The 17,773-nt window shown below is 37.3% G+C and overlaps 1 protein-coding gene across 10 annotated transcripts in view; it reads left to right on the top strand.

Moving 5' to 3' along the window:
• Positions 1-17,773, top strand: part of SMAP1 (small ArfGAP 1) — a 124,177-nt gene that overhangs the window by 54,190 nt on the left and 52,214 nt on the right. For 8 of the 10 annotated variants that reach the window (XM_036317545.1, XM_036317544.1, XM_036317542.1 and 5 more), the window contains 3 exons: positions 4,920-5,005; positions 9,760-9,835; positions 16,256-16,336. In XM_036317545.1, the coding sequence (XP_036173438.1) occupies positions 4,920-5,005; positions 9,760-9,835; positions 16,256-16,336 (243 nt within the window). The remainder of the gene's footprint in view (positions 1-4,919; positions 5,006-9,759; positions 9,836-16,255; positions 16,337-17,773) is intronic. The other 2 variants (XM_036317546.1, XM_036317543.1) reach the window with 1 other exon arrangement.

The raw sequence follows: 17,773 nt of genomic DNA, 5'->3' as shown, positions 1-17,773 counted from the left end.
CCTAAATGGCAATTTATTTAAAAGAAGTATATGCCCCTTTTCAGATCCCCCACCCTTTTTTTTTCTTTTTGCAACCACTCTGCTCGTCCCAGCTCTGGAAAACTGAATTATAAATGCCAGAGAATAAGCAACTAAAATTCTCCTGTCAGTGCATTTTTCTAAAGCATTTTTGATGGGAGACCTAAAAGAAGTAATGTTTTAATAACAGGAATAATGATTTAATAATGGAGGCAACACTTAAGTATTCTGTTTTATGTTGACATTTCCTGGATACTTTCTTTGACTAGCTGATGCATGGCAATAAGAATTGGGACTGAAAAAATTTGATCCTAGACTCAACTCTGTAACTGATTCATTGTATTATCCAGTAGAGCAATCATATAACTGTTGGTAAATGTTTCCCTCCACGTCCCGTGTGGATCAGGGTTCAGGACCTGGAAGCGGAGCCGCACACAAATGAAAGAGAAAAGACACGAGATAATTTGGAAATATTGGGGGACCAGGCGAGTAAGTCCAACTCAGGAGGAAGGACTTCCACCAGTGCTCAGATCTCACCAAGCTTTTATTGATTTGGGATACACCCATAGCATAGCCCTTAGGCAGGTGACCCCCGGCAACAGGCAGACTAGCCCATCAGCAAGGATTTACATAATAATAAATGGGGAAGTTGCTTCAGCTACCACTGTCTGGACAAACAGAGGTGGCGCCTAGCTCCAGCCTTTGGGGGGTTCTCTGTCTATGCTTATCAGCTAGTGAAAACAATAGGGGGTCTTCCACATATAACCTCTTGTCTGCTTCAATTTCCTAGAATTGTGAGCCTCTAAAGCAGTGGTTCTCAACCTTCTGGCCTTTTAAATACAGTTTTTCATGTTGTGACCCAACCATAAAATTATTTTCGTTGCTACTTCATAACTGTGATGTTGCTGCTGTTATGAATCGTAATGTAAATATCTGATATGCAGGATGGTCATAGGCGACCCTTGTGAAAGGGTCGTTCGACCGCCAAAGGGATTGGAACTCACAGGTTGAGAACTGCTGCTCTAAAGCAAAGAGCCTGATGTTGGTAAGCCCTGCAGCATGTAGTGTCCAGTTTTGTTAGATCCGATCTGAGATATCTAAACTACTGATGCCTCCTGCACACACACCAACCACATTTTAATGCCATATATGTATATACAATGTATATAATATATATACTGTATATTAGGCATACAGTTTATAATATCTTGTCCTATCTAATAGAGGGAATATGCTAAATGACCCTCATGCCATCGCAAAGATGGCAGCGCCCACGGCCAATAAGGAGGGAATATGCTAATTGCTGCCATGCCCTCAAAGATGGCGGTGCCCATAGCCACAAGATGGTGGCGCCCAGTCCCCTCAGCTCCGCTGGGGCAGCAGGTGCGTGGCAAGGCCGGCCACTGTGTGCGCCTGCCTCTGGAGATCCCCCAGTCCCTTCAGCCCCCTAGCCTCCCAGGGCCGGCCCGAGGCACAGGTAAGCCTTGGATGATGGCTGCCCGGCTGCCAGCTGCCCAGGGCTGCCTGAGGCTCAGGTAACCAGGGCCGGCCGAGGCTTGTGCTGCTGGCAGTGGCAGCAATAGAGGTGTGATGGGGTGTCGCCTTCCCCTGATCACCAGGTTGCCTCCCGCCCCTGAGGGTTCCCATACTGTGAGAAGGGGGTAGGCCTGGCTGAGGGACCCCTCCTCCAGTGCATGAATTTTCATGCCCCGAGCCTCTAGTTTATATATAAAAATAAAGTATTAAAGGTAATGTTTATCATTGTAGTCATTAGAATGTTTTTATTATTTTCTGCTGATTAGCAGACAACAGAGTTTGCTCTTCAAGACCAATAGAATAAATTTTCTAAAGTGTTCTATAGGGCCCTTACCTGTATGTAGTGTCTTGATACTTTCGAACAACTAGTTTGTACCATACTCCTATTACTTCCTCAAAATGCCTTCTCCTATTGTTTATTTTCCCTGGTTTTAATCTCCAAATTGTTTACTCTTCTAACTCTACTGAAATTTTCATTGCTGACTTTCCTTCTGCTGTATTCTACTTTTTAGATATTATCTGAGCTCACTAATATCTTCTTTCTTACAAAATGATCCTTCTACATTGCTGATGTCATTGAATCATTGTTTCCCCCTGTCCCAACTAACAACCACACACCCATGCACCTGCACCCAGTCAGTTTTTTGTAGTGGTCTCTTGTAGAAATGACATACTAGTTCACATCACTACTCCCTTTCAGATTTTATACCTCTTTTTTTCCCTCCTAATTGTGATGGATAGCATCCCTAGTACAACATTAGTTTGGTATAATGTACACGTATGCCTTATTCCTAAATATTTTTTTTTGCCAAAAAAGTGTAATGACCTACATTAAAGAATACATATAATGTGTATAGTCCTATCATTGAATATAAGATATCGCTGATTGTAAAGTACACCTCCATTTTACAGACTAATAAGAAAAAAATTATTTATTATAAGATAACATCAATTATAAATTACTATTTCATACATGTTAAAATATGAAGAAAAATGTAACATGGTCAATGAAATGTGGCATGTATAGTAGATCCTGTTTTTAGTCTTACTAATTTTTTTGGTAAAATTTCTATGTATTCTTGTTTGCTTGATAAACTTTTCAAATTTTTTTACTTTCATAGTTTTTGTGAGCTGTTTCGAAGTTACTTTATGCTTCATTGCATATATGGTGCCAATTAAGAAATTATTTTTTCTTGGTTTAATTCTTTCTAATTGTTTAATGTCTTTATTATCTTGATTATCTCTACTCTACTTTCAAATTCCCACCATGGCACAAAGATTCAGCATCATTTGAATATTTGAGATGGGAAACATTTTTCCTCTTTTTCAAAAAGAACAAGCTATACTGAAAATTTCTCAACTCTTCTCCTGCCACACAGAATTACATATTAGCTCTATGCATAACTAACTTCCAGGTAGGGTGTGTCATAATGTAATATAGTCCTCTGACCCTGTTTTGTCAGTTCACTTTATACAGTTTTCCTCATCTCATATACTTAAAAAAATTATTTTAAAATTATAGTTGACATGATATTTTATTAGCATCGGATACACTTTTGAAGTCTGGGTTTATTTTGCTTTAGCCTCTGTTTTTTTCTTCTTTAAAACTAAATAAAAACACAAAAATTATTTTTTGGTTTACTATTCCCTTATATTTCCCAGCCCCCTATTACTTCACTTTCTCATTGTCTCTAGAAGAATGACTTAAAAATCAAGTTTAATTTGAGAGAATATGTATGTTGAGGTGGGGTGGAGTAGAGAGCATAAGTTAGGGTATATTAGTATTTTGCATACCTTAAAACTCTCAGTTGGAAGAAATGTCACTACTTTTTTATTTGAAGGAAGATAAACTCCTTGTATCCTTGAGGCCTACAACTCAAGGTCAGCATTCAATAATTTTTAAATCTGAATTGCCTTTTCCAGGATGTGTGGGGGAGAGGGGAGAGCTGAGAGGTGGAGGGGATGTCCAGGAAACCAGAAAAATAAAAGGAATTATAAAAACGGGGTTTTCTACCAATTAAAACATTTTAAGGGACTCAAGCCGTATGTAAATAATGTAAAATAATAATAGAATAACGCTTTGTTTGTAAATGTTAATTTAGTTTCTAATGTAATAGACTATCCAGGAAGTACTGTTTGGCTAGTCTTTACTCATAGATGATACTGAAATGTAATTAAACTGATTGAAATTATTATCAAAAACTCTTGGGGTTTATAGATTTTAGGGATGAAGTTCTATGAACTCCTGAACTTGTATGTAAAATTTGGCCATTGGGCACAGTTTTTTTGTTTGTTTGGTAGGGAGCGGATCTATAGCTTTCAGCAAAATCTCAAAGAAGTTAATAACTCCAAAGATATCAATCCACTTATGTAGAGTTCTAGGTCAGCACTATTTCTCTTTTATCTCCTTTCCATAGTGATCTTGAGTAAAAATCATGAAACCCCAGAGTATTTTGAAAATCAAAACAAAGAAAATTTGATCTTGAGTTGTTTACTTTGAAAATGGTAGTGTTGTTCAAGTAGTATATTTAAAACAAAAGTACTGCACATGAACAACCCTAGGAATTCACTTGTAGGAAATAGTGAGTATAAATGAAGATGCTGTTATATGCACAGAAAAAGGCATTAGAAAACTGTGGATCCATATACGTTGAAAAAAATGTGAAGGATTAGAAATATGTTTTTATTTTGAACATAGTACTTTCATAATTGTGATTTAGATTATTTTTTTTAAAGAGAAGTATATGTACTGGAAATAAATGTTACCTTGTATATGTATATATGTGTGTGTGTATAGGAATTACTTTTTTTAAAAAATATTTTTACTAGAGGCCCAGTGCACGAAATTCACGCACGGGTAGGGTCCCTAGGCCTGGGTGGCGATCAGGGCTGATCTGTGGGGTGACTGGCGGGGTGATTGGGGCCCCGCTTGCACCCACCTTGGCTGGTCTGGTGCCGTCCACTCGCCAGCCCCGCCCCCTGCCGCTGGTTGGGGCCTGCAGGCAGCTCCTGTGTTGAGCGTTTGCCCCTTGGTGGTCAGTGTGCATCATCGTGACTGTCATTTTACCGTTTGGTCGATTTGCATATTAGGGTTTTATATAGATAGATTTGTTTCTGAGAGGAAGGGAGAGGGAGAGAGAGATAGAAACATCAATGATGAGAGGGAATAATTGATTGGTTGCCTCCTGCACGTCTGACAATGAGGGCAAGCCTGCAACCTGGGTATGTGCCCTGACTGGGAATTGAACCATGACCTCCTGGTTCATAGGTTGACACTCATCCACTAAGCCACACTGGCCAGGCAGGAATTACTTTTAAATGCTCGTGTGAATAATGCAAATACTTGATTTTTGTTTTTATTATAGTGCATGCAGGATATGGGAAATACTAAAGCAAGACTACTCTATGAAGCCAATCTTCCAGAGAACTTTCGAAGACCACAGACAGATCAGTATCCTTTAATACTTCTTTATTGTGGTTTTGTAAGGAATGAACTTATTTTTATAGTTCATATTTAACTGTGCTTAGGAAGATGTGAACTTTATCATACTGTTGCTCATTAAAAATAAAACTTGCTTTGTCCTGGGCTGTGCTTTGTGTATAGTAAATTTTGGTAGGAATCTGGTAATACATGATCTACGTAGTATTTTTATGTAATTATTACTAAGTATAAAATATTATACCTTTTCTTCTTGATTGATCTCTATTTCTTTTATTTTTCATTAAAATTTTATTTATTTATTCTGAGGGGGTGGGGAGAAAGAAGGATCAATTTGTTGTTCCACTTATTTAAATGGTTGCTTCTTGTATTTACCCTGACTGGAGATCAAACTGTAACCTTGGCATATTGGGCCAATGTTCTAAGCAACAGAGCTTCCTGGCCAGGGCTGTGATTTCCACCTCTTCTTTTTTTTTTATTATTATTATTATTATTATTATTATTATTATTATTAGTTAAGGTATTACAAATGTGTCCTCATCCCCCCCATTAACCCCCAACCTCACTCCCCCCCCCCCCCCCCTGCCCCGCACAGTCATGCTCCCATCCCCCTATTGTCCATGTCCATTGGTTTGGCTTATTATACATGTATACAAGTCCTTTGGTTGATCTCTTCCCCTTACCCCCGCCCTCCCCTACTTTCCTTCTGGGGATTGATAGCCTGATCGCTGTTTCTCAATCTTTGCATCTTTCCCTTTTCATCAGTCTATGTCCACCTCTTGATTGGAGAGTTTATTTTAGACCAGTGATGGCGAACCTATGACATGCGTGTCAGAGGTGACACGCGAACTCATTTTTTTGGTTGATTTTTCTTTCTTAAATGGCATTTAAATATATAAAATAAATATCAAAAATATAAGTCTTTGTTTTACTATGGTTGCAAATATCAAAAAAAATTCTGTATGTGACACAGCACCAGAGTTAAGTTAGAGTTTTTCAAAATGCTGACACGCCGAGCTCAAAAGGTTCGCCATCACTGTTTTAGACTGTTTATTAGAGATTTATTTGTGTATATCGTGAATATTTAAAAAAATCTTTTCCAAAGGGATTTTCTTTGATTACCTTTATATTGTAATTATATTTATGTGAAGTAGTTTGGCATGTATACATTTAAATGGCAAATTACATATTTAGTGTAAGTGGAGTACTGAAGTAATTTATGCTGATATTCACTACTGACATTCCATATTTGCATAGGCTGCACAACTGTGTTTACTTTACAAATCTGTTCTAATGAATGAATAGAATATTTTCTCAAAGGCATTTTAATTAGGATGTTTTCACAGTTGCTAAAGATAAACTTTTGATTCTGTAGGATTTCTTAAACTCATATTGAAGTTTGAGAAAGCAACATCACAATTGTGCTGCTCTATAAATATTAATATTTAATTCATTGTAGGTATTTGTGATTCTATCCATAGGTGACATTTGCAGTAAAATATAGTTTCTTAAAAATCAGTTATATATTAGTTATATGTTATCCACTTGTGTACCAAAACAGTTTGTATGGTCAAACAGTGAAAAAAAAGATGATCTTTTCACACATGAGATACAAGTCATTATATATATTTTCATATTTATGTAGAAATCTTTTAAGTTATATTTAAAAAATTAGTATTTGTATTTGACTTTTTCTGTTTCTGCTTCCCCACTTCCTTCCCACAAATTTAGCAATCTGGTATCCAAGGCCATTTGTATTATAGCAAGATTCTAGGGTAAGAATGGGAGGTACATTACAGACATAAAAATTGTATGAGAAGTATTAAAGTGTGAAGAAACATAACATTTTAAGGTCTTGATGTGACAAGATTTGTTTGTGGGTTAAGTGGCAGTAGAAGCTTATTTTCCAAATTATGAAGAATTTTTAATACTATATAGAGCAGTTTAGACCTCATTTCATTGGCCTAAACGGATTGAAGGATTTGAAAAACCTCGAAGGATTTTGAAGCAGGAGAAACACTGAAAAAATTACCTTCTCCACAAGGAAGATTAGTTGAAGGAGATCTTGGAGTCAGAGAGACCATGTAGAATACTTAGTATAGCCCTGAAGTGAGTAATAACAAAATATAAATTAAATGGTGGCATTGAAAATGGAGAGCAGGCAATTGGAAAGATTAGAAGGAAATTTGGGAGAAGGAGCAGTTGAGTTAGGTTTAGATTGGCTTTGTTTCTGAGAAAAATACTGAGATGACCCCAGATTTTCTAGGTTGGCTGAGGTTCTATGAAATTCAGTGGAGAGAAGGAATTCAGTACCAATGAAAGTTTAAGGGTTAGAAATGAAAGATAATGAGCCGTGCTTTATTACTTTGTGCAGGTTGAGGTGTGTGTTGGACACATACTAACCCAAATCTTAGCTCTCAACTCAAAGCAAAAAATCGGCTGAGAGACGGCTCGTATCTCGAAAAACTCGTTAGTCGGGACACTCGTAAGCCAAGGCCCCACTGTACTTAGAGATACCCATTTAGTAACTGGAAACATTAGTCTGCACCTTAGAAGAAAGAAGAATGCTTATTTGATTTTTCAAATTAAATGTGATTACTTCTAAAGCATTTACGAATTATGGTCATATTTATATGAGGTGTTGACCTCTTATTGTTCACAATAAGTATGTTCTTTTTTTTTTTCTTCCCATTTGTGGAGATAAAAGTTGTGTCTACAATGAAAATTGCTCAGTTCATCCACAAAGGGCCAGCTTTTCTGATCGTTTCATCTTTTTTTTGTTAGAAAAATATAATGCAAATTTAGATTTATAATTATGACAAAACAGCATTTAGCTGAGATACATGTAAAACAATTTATGTAAATATAACATTGCATTTTATGAAAATCTTGGCACACTTGTTAATTTTTGGTATAAAATTGGCTGCCAAAATGCTCACATACCTAAATAAGCAGCCTTTTAGCAGCCCTGGCACTTTACACTTGAAAGGGTCACCAAGGCTACTTTGAAAATAAAGGTGCCCTTCAAATTGACATTCTTCTTTAGATTTTAAAGCATGTATTATCATTACCAGAAATTAACAGACTGATTCACAAATGAACTTGTGTTGACCAATAACATTCTGAAAAGGTGGATATCAGACAGTCCTAGTTTTGAATCACAACTCTCTTTTGCACTGTACTAGAAGAATTCCAGAGAACTTCTAAAACTTTCTGTGCCCCAGTTTTGTTTTATTTTATTTATTTATTTATTTATTTATTTATTTATTTATTTATATTTTATTGATTTTTTACAGAGAGGAAGGGAGAGAGATAGAGAGTTAGAAACATCGACGAGAGAGAAACATCGATCAGCTGCCTCCTGCACATCTCCCACTGGGGATGTGCCCGCAACCCAGATACATGCCCTTGACCGGAATCAAACCTGGGACCCTTCAGTCCGCAGGCCGACGCTCCATCCACCGAGCCAAAACGGTTTCGGCCTGTGCCCCAGTTTTAGATGTAAGTGGCACTTACCTTATAGGTTAAGAGGAGAAAAAAAAAAAGATAATGTAAAATGCCTTTGACATAGGTTGTAGAAAACTATCTTTAAAAGTCAGCTTCAGTCATTTCGCCTATTTTAATAAATTGAATGTTTAGATTTTCTGTCTTGCCATTATGAAAGGCCTTTGAGTGTTTTCATAATACCTCAGCTCTTTTATATCCACTGAGTAGTGATCTGTCAGCTCTTTCTATTATCTATTGCCTCAACTGTCAATTTTTAAAAGGCTTTTGTTAACTTCTAATATGGAGTTATTGACTGAAAATACATTGTTTTACTTCTTTAGGTAACTTTCCTTTTGAACAGAAGAGTGTCTTAACCTGGGGATCCACAGATTGTATTTCAGAGTGATTCATTTCCTTCATAAGTCTATGTATTTTATTTTATGCATTAAGAGTCACAGAAGGGAGTCCACAGGTTTTACCTGTGGGGTTCATGGTACTAAAAAGGTTAAGAATCCTTGACGGAAGAATTTCCTTTTAGTGATAAAGCAGTAATTGAGTGGCAAGAGAAGTCATCGATATCAGATAACCCCCAATTCTCAAATCCCACTAGAAGTGGCTCACTCCATCAACACGAAAGGCTAATTTAGCCACCTTCAAAAACATTAAATAGCAGTAATCTTGGCTTTAGCTTCTTGACTTTCCCCCCATTTCTCAGATTTGGGGGAGAAAAAAAAATTGGCCACCACTTAGAGGCAGCATGTATATTGGGAAAAAATATAAGTAGTACAGTCTCAATTGTTCGGTATTTCCCAGTTCCTGATTCTTCATCTATGATGTGAAAATAATAATATGCACATTACTGGGCTGTGGAAGGATTAAAGGAAAGAAACTATGGACAACACACAATGTCTGGTATACTGTGGGTACTGATTATTTTCTTTATACTGAAAATCCAAAATGAACCTTAATTGAGTTTAGAGTTTGGTGAAGATGGAGTTGAGCTTAGGAATATCATGGAATTGAGAAATACAGTTACTTTCCTTTCTAGAATTGGGTTGAGTGCTTTTGTTGGTTGGGGGTAATTTCTTGAAAGAGACCAACTTTTTTGGTAGAAAGAAAAGTAGATTATAGAGTTTAGTTATAGAAATAGTGTGAGAGGAAAACATAGACTGAGGAGTAGGAAAAATGAATTTAGAATTTAAACTTTGTGGAGAGGAATGAATCAAAGGGCGTGTACATGCTACTGAGCTCATGCTTTTCCTTAAGTTATTTGTTTTCAGAGCAGTGGAATTTTTCATCAGAGATAAATACGAAAAGAAGAAATACTATGATAAAAATGCTATAGCTGTTACAAATGTAAGTAAAATCTTCATCTGTCACTAATTTCAGTTTGTTCCATAGATCTTGAACTTTAACATACAATACCGCTCAATTTATTTATTGTAAAAATATACTAGTTATATACTTTGTCAAATTTGTATATTGGAACTTTTTGTCATATATGTTAATGAGCTCTCCTGGAGCAGAACTCTTGATTTAGAAAGGAGCATATTCTGTGAGTCTAATAACTGCTTAAATGGCGTTTAATTAATTTTATGAAATTTATAAAAAAAAAAGATAAGGCCAATAATGGAACAAAGGGGGAGAGGAAATTATTTTACTACATCCTGGAAATTTGTGTAAAATAAAAAGGTCAATTTATCCTTCCCTAATGGCTTTAGTGAACCTGTTCATTGGTTATTATCAAGCCTTTTGATAACTAATAGTTGAACCTTACTATAGTGATCAAATATGATTTATCACTGTTTTTTTAAATGTTTTTTTTCCTGATTATATTTTCCCATTCCAGTTAGTTATAATTTAAGACTAATTCTCTTTATTGATGCAATCATTTTTTTGGCCTTTGATTTTTAGATTAATAAGCAAGCTATAAGTTAGTTAAACTTGTGGTTAAGTCTGGAAAGCAATTTAGAGACAATGATTTCATCTCATTTTACATGCAAACTGGTTTTTCTTTTCAGTCCATAAGGAGAAGCAATATTCTAAAAAATTTAATCAAATACTAACAAAATAAGGATATTTTAATATATTCTCTTTGACCATGAAAAAATCTTGTTAAAAAATGTTCTAACATATTGTCAATGTGTATTTTTGAGCAAAGATACCCTGGTGTAGAGTTTGGGCTGCATTTACAATGAATGTAGGAGAGGAAATCTTTTGAAAGACTGACAAAAATTGATAATATTGAGAATGACAATTATAGTGTGATAACTAAGTTTAGTTATAGCATTATGGGTCAAAGGGACTAACTTTAAAGCAAGTAATATGTTTTCATGTGAAATTTTAAGAAATCCTTTTAGCATGTTCTATAAAATACCAGAGGCCCGGTGCACAAAATTCGTACACCGGGGGAGGGGGTGGGGGAGGTGTGTGTGTCCCTCAGCCTGGCCTGTGCCCTCTCGCAGTCTGGGAGCCCTCAGGGGATGTCCGATTGCCTTGGATGTGGGAGAGGTTCCTGCCACTGCCGCTGCACTTGCCAGCCATGAACCTGACTCAGGGCTTCTGGCTGAGCGGCACTCTCCCTGTGGGAGCGCACTGACCACCAGGAGACAGCTCCTGCATAGAGCATCTGCCCCCTGGTGGTCAGTGCACGTCATAGCGACTGGTCGTTCTGCCTTCGGTCGATTTGCATATTAGCCTTTTATTATATAGAATACTGCTTTTTTACATTATACATTCTTTTTAATATTCTAAACTTTAAAAAAATTTATTGGAATGACAGTTAATAAAATTATATATGTTTCAGTTGTACAGTTCTATAATACATCATCTGTGTATAGTGTATTGTGTTTGTATTGTTCACCATCCCAAGTCAAGTCTCTTTCCATCACCTTTTATCCTCTCTATGCCCTCTTCTACCTCCCCCTCACCCCTTAAAACTTTTAAATTAAATCTATATAATATTTTTTTTTCATGAGAACAATTTGGAAATTACTTTTATATAGTAATGTATACGAAAATGGTTTTACCTTTAAATGATAGCTGTTGTTATGGAATTGTTTTCTCCCCCCTCAGGTGTGATAATGGTATAATACTTAGTTAAGAGAAATTCTTCATCATAAAAGATGTATTTTGGAATAAAATATTTAGGGATCAAGTGTCATAATATCTATAAGTCATTTTTATTTTTTCTATTCAGAATATTAATATAGCAATTTATTATACAAACACACCTAAAAATAACCTAACATAAATTCTATTAATGAAATACTGTTTTCTCTCACTGTCATCTATGCTATCCTATATAATAAAAGCCTAATATGCTAATGATATGCTAAGGGCGCTTAACTGCTCGCTATGATGTGCACTGACCACCAGGGGGCAGACAGTTGACCGGTCGACCAGTCGCTATGACGTGCACTGACCATGGCTAGGGTCTGACCGATTGGGACTGAGCGAGATGGACTGGACACACCCTGGAGCTTTCCTGTGGTCCCTCCACGCCTGGCCAACCTACTGTATTCCTCCCTGGCCCCAATCTTGCACTGGTGGGGTCCCTGGGCCTGGCCTGCATCCTCTTGCATTCGGTCTGATGGTGGAATGACTGGTCGCTATGACTTTCACTGACCACCAGGGGGCAGACGCTCAACACAGGAGCTGCCCCCTGGTGGTCACTGTGCTCCCACAGGGGGAGCGCTGCTCAGCCAGAACTGGGCTCATGGCTGGTGAGTACAGCATTGGTGGTGGGAGCCTCTTTCACCTCCATGGCATCAGTAAGGATGTTTGACTGACGGCTTAGGCCCACTCCCTTAAGCTGTCAGTTGGACCTCCCCCTAGGGCTCCTGGACTGCGAGAGGGTGCAGGCCAGGCTGAGGGACCCCTCCCCTCCAGTGCACTAATTTTGTGCACTGGGCCTCTAGTATTTAATAATATGCCACAGAATATAAGCAAATATTTTCATTTGATGTTTAAAAAATTTGTGATATCAGCAGTCAGCAAAATAACATCAAATTTATATATGAAGAGCACATAAGAGATTTCATGAACCAGGCCTCTAGTATTGCAATGATTATTCAAAGTCTTCACATGTATTTTCAACATCAGTGTCTTTGTCATTACTAGAGCCATTTTTGAGTTATCTAATTCAGTGTTTTTAATTTAAAAAATTTTAGTTACTGTTGACATGCAATATTATTTCAGGTGTACTAGTATATCATAGTGATTAGATATTTACATATCTTATGAAGCAATTACCCAATAAGTTTAGAATCCATCTGACACCATGCATAGTTATTGCAGTGTTGTTGACTTTATTCCCTATGCTGTACTTTACATCCCTGTGACATTTTATAACTGGCAATTTGTACATCTTAATCGGTTCCCCTTTTTCACTCATCCCTAAGTTCCCCTCCCATTTGGCAACCATCAAAATGTTCTTTGAATACATGTAACTCATTTTTAATTGGCTCAGTGAAGCCTAGCAGCTGAGATACAGGGGAAGGGGGCGGGGGAGGGTGGTGGTGCGACAAACATGGTACACTGTTAAGTTTTGGTGAATATTAGTGAAGTTCATAGAGATATTCTATGATTTTTTTACATTTTTTATACTTTCGAAAATAAAAATTCAAGGTAAAAGATTTTATACTCTTGAGTTTATATTATTTTATTGTTTATTTTAAAAAATTTATCTTTATTGTTGAAAGTATTATAGATTTCCGCTTTATCTTTTTCCCTCCCATTGACCCCCCTCCTCTGCGTACCTGCTCCTGCCAAGCCTCTGCCACACTATTATCTGTGTCCATGGGCTATGTATATATGCATATAAGTTCCCTGGTTAGTCTCTCCTCCCACCTCATTACCCCCCCCCCCCCCCCCCCCCGATATTCATCAGTCTGTTCATGGTTCTATGTCTCTGGATCTGTTTTGTTCATTAGTTTATTTTGGATCTGGAGAGTATTATGCTAAGGAAATAAGCCAATCAGAGAAAGATAAGTATCACATGATCTCACTCATATGTGGAATCTAATGAACAAAATAAATTGAGTTTATATTATTAATGTAATGAAAATTCAGTAGAGTTCACAAAAATCACGTTTAACCCAAGATATAATGTATTATACCTCATCATTAATAAGCAAGGTGATTTTTTAAAGTTTATATCCTAGTAAGAGTAAATTATTTCTTCCTCTTTCATGGCAATAGATTTGCAAGTAACTAATCTTATATCTTACTAGGAATTACATTATATAGTTATGTCCAGTGTTAATTATCTTGAATTAACCCTCAACATACTAAATGCTCCTGTTCCATATATGTATATATATATATATATATACACACACACACACTAGAGGCCCGGTGCACAAAATTCGTGCACTGGGCGGGGGAGGAGGGTGTCCCTCAGCCCAGCTTGCACCTTCTCCAATCTGCAACCCCTCGGGGGATGTCCGACTGTCGGTAGAGAGGGCCCTAGCTGGTTGCTCAGTGGTTAGAGCATCAGACTGCAGACCGAAGAGCTGTGGATTCAATTTTGGTCAAGGACACAGGTGACAAAAATATCCTGTACCAGGCAGTCAGACATCCCTCTCACAGTCCGGGACTGCTGGCCTCCAACCGCTTGCCTGCCTGCCTGCCTGATTGCCCCTAATCACTTCTGCCTGCCAGCCTGATCACCCCCTAACCATTCCCCTGCCAGACTGATCGACGCCTAACTCCTCTCCTGCTGGCCCGATTGCTCCCAACTGCCTTCCCCTGCTGGCCCAATTGCTTCCAGCTGCCCACCCCTGCCGGCCCCGTTGCCTCCAACTGCCCTCCCCTGCATGCCTGGTCACCCCTAATTGCCCTCCCCTGCTGGCCGGTTGCCCCCAACTGCCCTCCCCTGCCATCCCGGTTTCCCCCAACTGCCCTCCCCTGAAGGCCTGGTCGCCCCCAACTGCCCTCCCCTGCCAGTCCAGTCGCCCCTAATTGCCCTCCCCTGCTGGCCCGGTTGCCCCGAACTGCCCTCCCCTGCCGGCCATCTTGTGCCCACATGGGGGTGGCCATCTTGTGTGAGGATGTGACGGTCAATTTGCATATTACCGCTTTATTATATAGGATTTTTTGTCACCTGTGTCCTTGACCAGAATTGAATCCAAGACACTCTGGTCTGCAGTTCAGTGCTCTAACCACTGAGCACCCGGCTAGGGCCCTCATATATTTTTATATCCAGCTTTACATGAATTTGGGCAAAAAGGTCTTTTTTTGGTTGTCAATCCTCACCTGAGGACATTTTGTCCATTGACTTTTACTTTAGAGAGAGTGGAAGGGTGGTGGGAGAGAGGTAGAGAGAGAGAAAGGCATCAGTGTGAGAAAGCACATTGATTGGTTGTCTTCTGCATGTGCCCTGATGGGGATGTGGATCATACCTGCAATCCCTGACTAGAAATTGAACCTCAGACCCTTCAGTGTGCGTCCGATCCTATAACCAATGAGCTACTCCAGCCAGGGCATGGTCAAAAAGCTCTTTATGATAGGTTATCATCCTAAGTGTTTTTATGTGCTTTTTTATCTCTTGTTTTCTGCATAAAGTAGTGATTAAATATTTTTTGCAAGTAAATTTCCAGTGGGAAAACCAGCTTTGAAGCCATCTTTTAAGATGCTGTTTGATTTCTTAAACATTTTCTTCTATGTGTAATTTCCATTAGTAGTCACTAAATGTCTGGTTTGCACAATTACAACAATGTGTAAGGAAAAAATAACCCTGAGGTTTATGAATTCGGATTGTGATTCAGGAATTGCAGCCTTAACTAACTTAAGCAGATTGAATGAGGATTTGTCATCTCATAATGTTATTTTGACATTACATAATGACCTTTCTATAGTAGTACCTTTAATTTTTAAATTCCTCATAGGCACTATTGATGTGATTAGGTAATAGAGAGATGTCAGTTTTATGGCTCCAAAGATCTACACATTTTGTAAATATATTTCAGTTATATTTTTGCAGTAAAGAGAGCAGGAAGATATGTTTCCATTAAAGTGATCAACTACATATATATAGAAATTCAGTAGGAACATGTGTGAGAAGGCTTTTAGATGAAATCCTTTTTCATGTATAAATTGTCTCTGCTGCATATATAACTGTCTCATAAGGCTCTGGGGTAATTCAGCAAGTACAGCTTTGGAAATAGTGTTTGTGTGTGATCTTAAAGAAGGAAGTGTATAAATTGCTTTATAAGTCTATCTGCTGCTTTGCTGTTATATTGCATTAATCCACTTTATTCCATATCCTGGCCTTTTTTTTTCTGTTTTCTTAAACAGTAGGTTAAAACTTTAATTTCTCCTACTTCAGATCTGTTTTATTTTCCATTCTTAAAACAGTTACTATAAGTTAAAAAACACACAAACTCATTTCTACCTTCTTGCTACTTGGAACAGTATGTCTTCATACATTAGTATTTCAATAGTAAATATTGACTAAAATTGAATCCCAGGCAAAGCTTAATTATTTTTTAAATACTTTCAGTATGACCTGATTTAATAAATTTTATACCCTAGTGAAATCCATTTTTAATCATGCAAATCCTGCAATAAATATTTTAAGAAATTTTATGTGGAAATTTAAAAAAAAAGCAACACATTCTTCTTGATGCATAATTTTCCTTTGTTAACATACTCCTAAGTACTTCTGTATCTTAGAAATACATGTTTTTTTTTGTTTGTTTCTTTCCTGTACCTGTCAGTTCTGATTACCTTCTTTTTGTTTTTTCTCTCCTGACTTTTCATCTGATTCCACAGATTTCTTCCTCTGATGCTCCCCTTCAGCCTTTGGTAGCCTCTCCTTCTCTACAAGCTGCTGTTGAGAAAAGCAAATTGGAGGTATGCTAGTATTTTAGCCAGGTACATTATGTAGTGTTCAGTGGTAAATGAACTTCCTTTCTCATTATGCCATACATAATTTGGAGTGCTGTAATAGTTGTTTAAATTTTGTATGGTCTTCAGTATTAAATATGTTAAATATAACTATTTCTAGAATATTTTCCTATGCCACAGGTAGGATTAAAGGGCTTTAATCTATATTTAATTTAAAAATCACTGATTTATTTGTACCATAGGTATATCTCAATATTTAAGAAGGAATTAACCTTCTGTTGTTTCCATTACTGCCTTCTACTTAACGTTTTTAATAGTTGCTGTTGTATTCTTTGATATATTAGTAAAATCTGATTAAAATGTTTTGTTTCTATGATTCTGTTGTTATAATCACTTGAAGACAGTTAATGTTTTTTTTTTTCAAGCATTAGTAACAGTCATGTATGTAGTATAGAATCATGAGTTTACAATAATCAATGATAATTTTTAGATTGTGTTTGGGGTAGCAGTGGTTAAGGGTACATGATGCTACCCTGTTATGGATTTTTAAATCCATCCCTACACATATTTGAGGTTTAAAAAATTTTTACTCTTTACTTTTTTCATTTGTTATCATGAATTCATTTGAGACATTGTTTGAACTAACGCTTTTTCTGTGTCTACACCTTGATAAGTGGTGCACTAGACATGGAGGATACACAGGCAAATAAGATATGGCCCCTGACCTCAAGGAGCTTATAGTCTAATGGTGAAAAATAGACAACTAGGTAACTTTACGGGTTTCTAATACAATATAATGTGTGCTGTGATTGACATGCATTCATTGTGCTACAGTTAATACAGGAGTCATACTTTTGATGCATCTTAAACTCTTAATAAACATTAGCAATAAGGATGAGAGTACATTCCAAGTAGAGAAAGCATCTTGTGGGGGAAAAATCTGTCAGCAAAGTGGAATGTTTGGGGATTTGCAAATAAAATGACATGGCTGTAACATGCATAGGATAGGGACAGAAGTCAGAGAGGAGTTTTCTTGTGAGCCTGCTGAAGGTAATTGATGTTCATTCCAAAGGCTCTGGCACTTTAATAAGTTCTAAGGATAAAAGGAGTAACCGGATCTGATTTTTATGTCATAACACAGCTCCACTGTTTCTGTGGAGAGTGAATTTTGTGTTGATGGGTGTGGAAAAGGCTGAGAACCTGTTATAACCCGTGAATAAAATGATGGGAGCATGTGCTAAAATGGAGGCTGAGGGAATGAAAAGGAAACTATAGTTTTAAGAGATCTTGAGAAGATAGAATCTGTGGGAATTAGTAATCGATGGAATACGGAGGTACTTTGGGAAGATTTGATGACTCCCAGTTTCTGTCTTGAGCATTTTAGTAGATGATGATGATATTGAGTGAGAAAAGGGTAGAAGCTGAGGAGGAGGAACAGGTTTG

The sequence above is a fragment of the Myotis myotis genome, unplaced genomic scaffold, assembly GCF_014108235.1.
Source record: "Myotis myotis isolate mMyoMyo1 unplaced genomic scaffold, mMyoMyo1.p scaffold_m19_p_7, whole genome shotgun sequence".
NCBI lineage: Eukaryota > Metazoa > Chordata > Mammalia > Chiroptera > Vespertilionidae > Myotis > Myotis myotis.
This window is presented reverse-complemented; position numbering and strand designations above follow the sequence as displayed.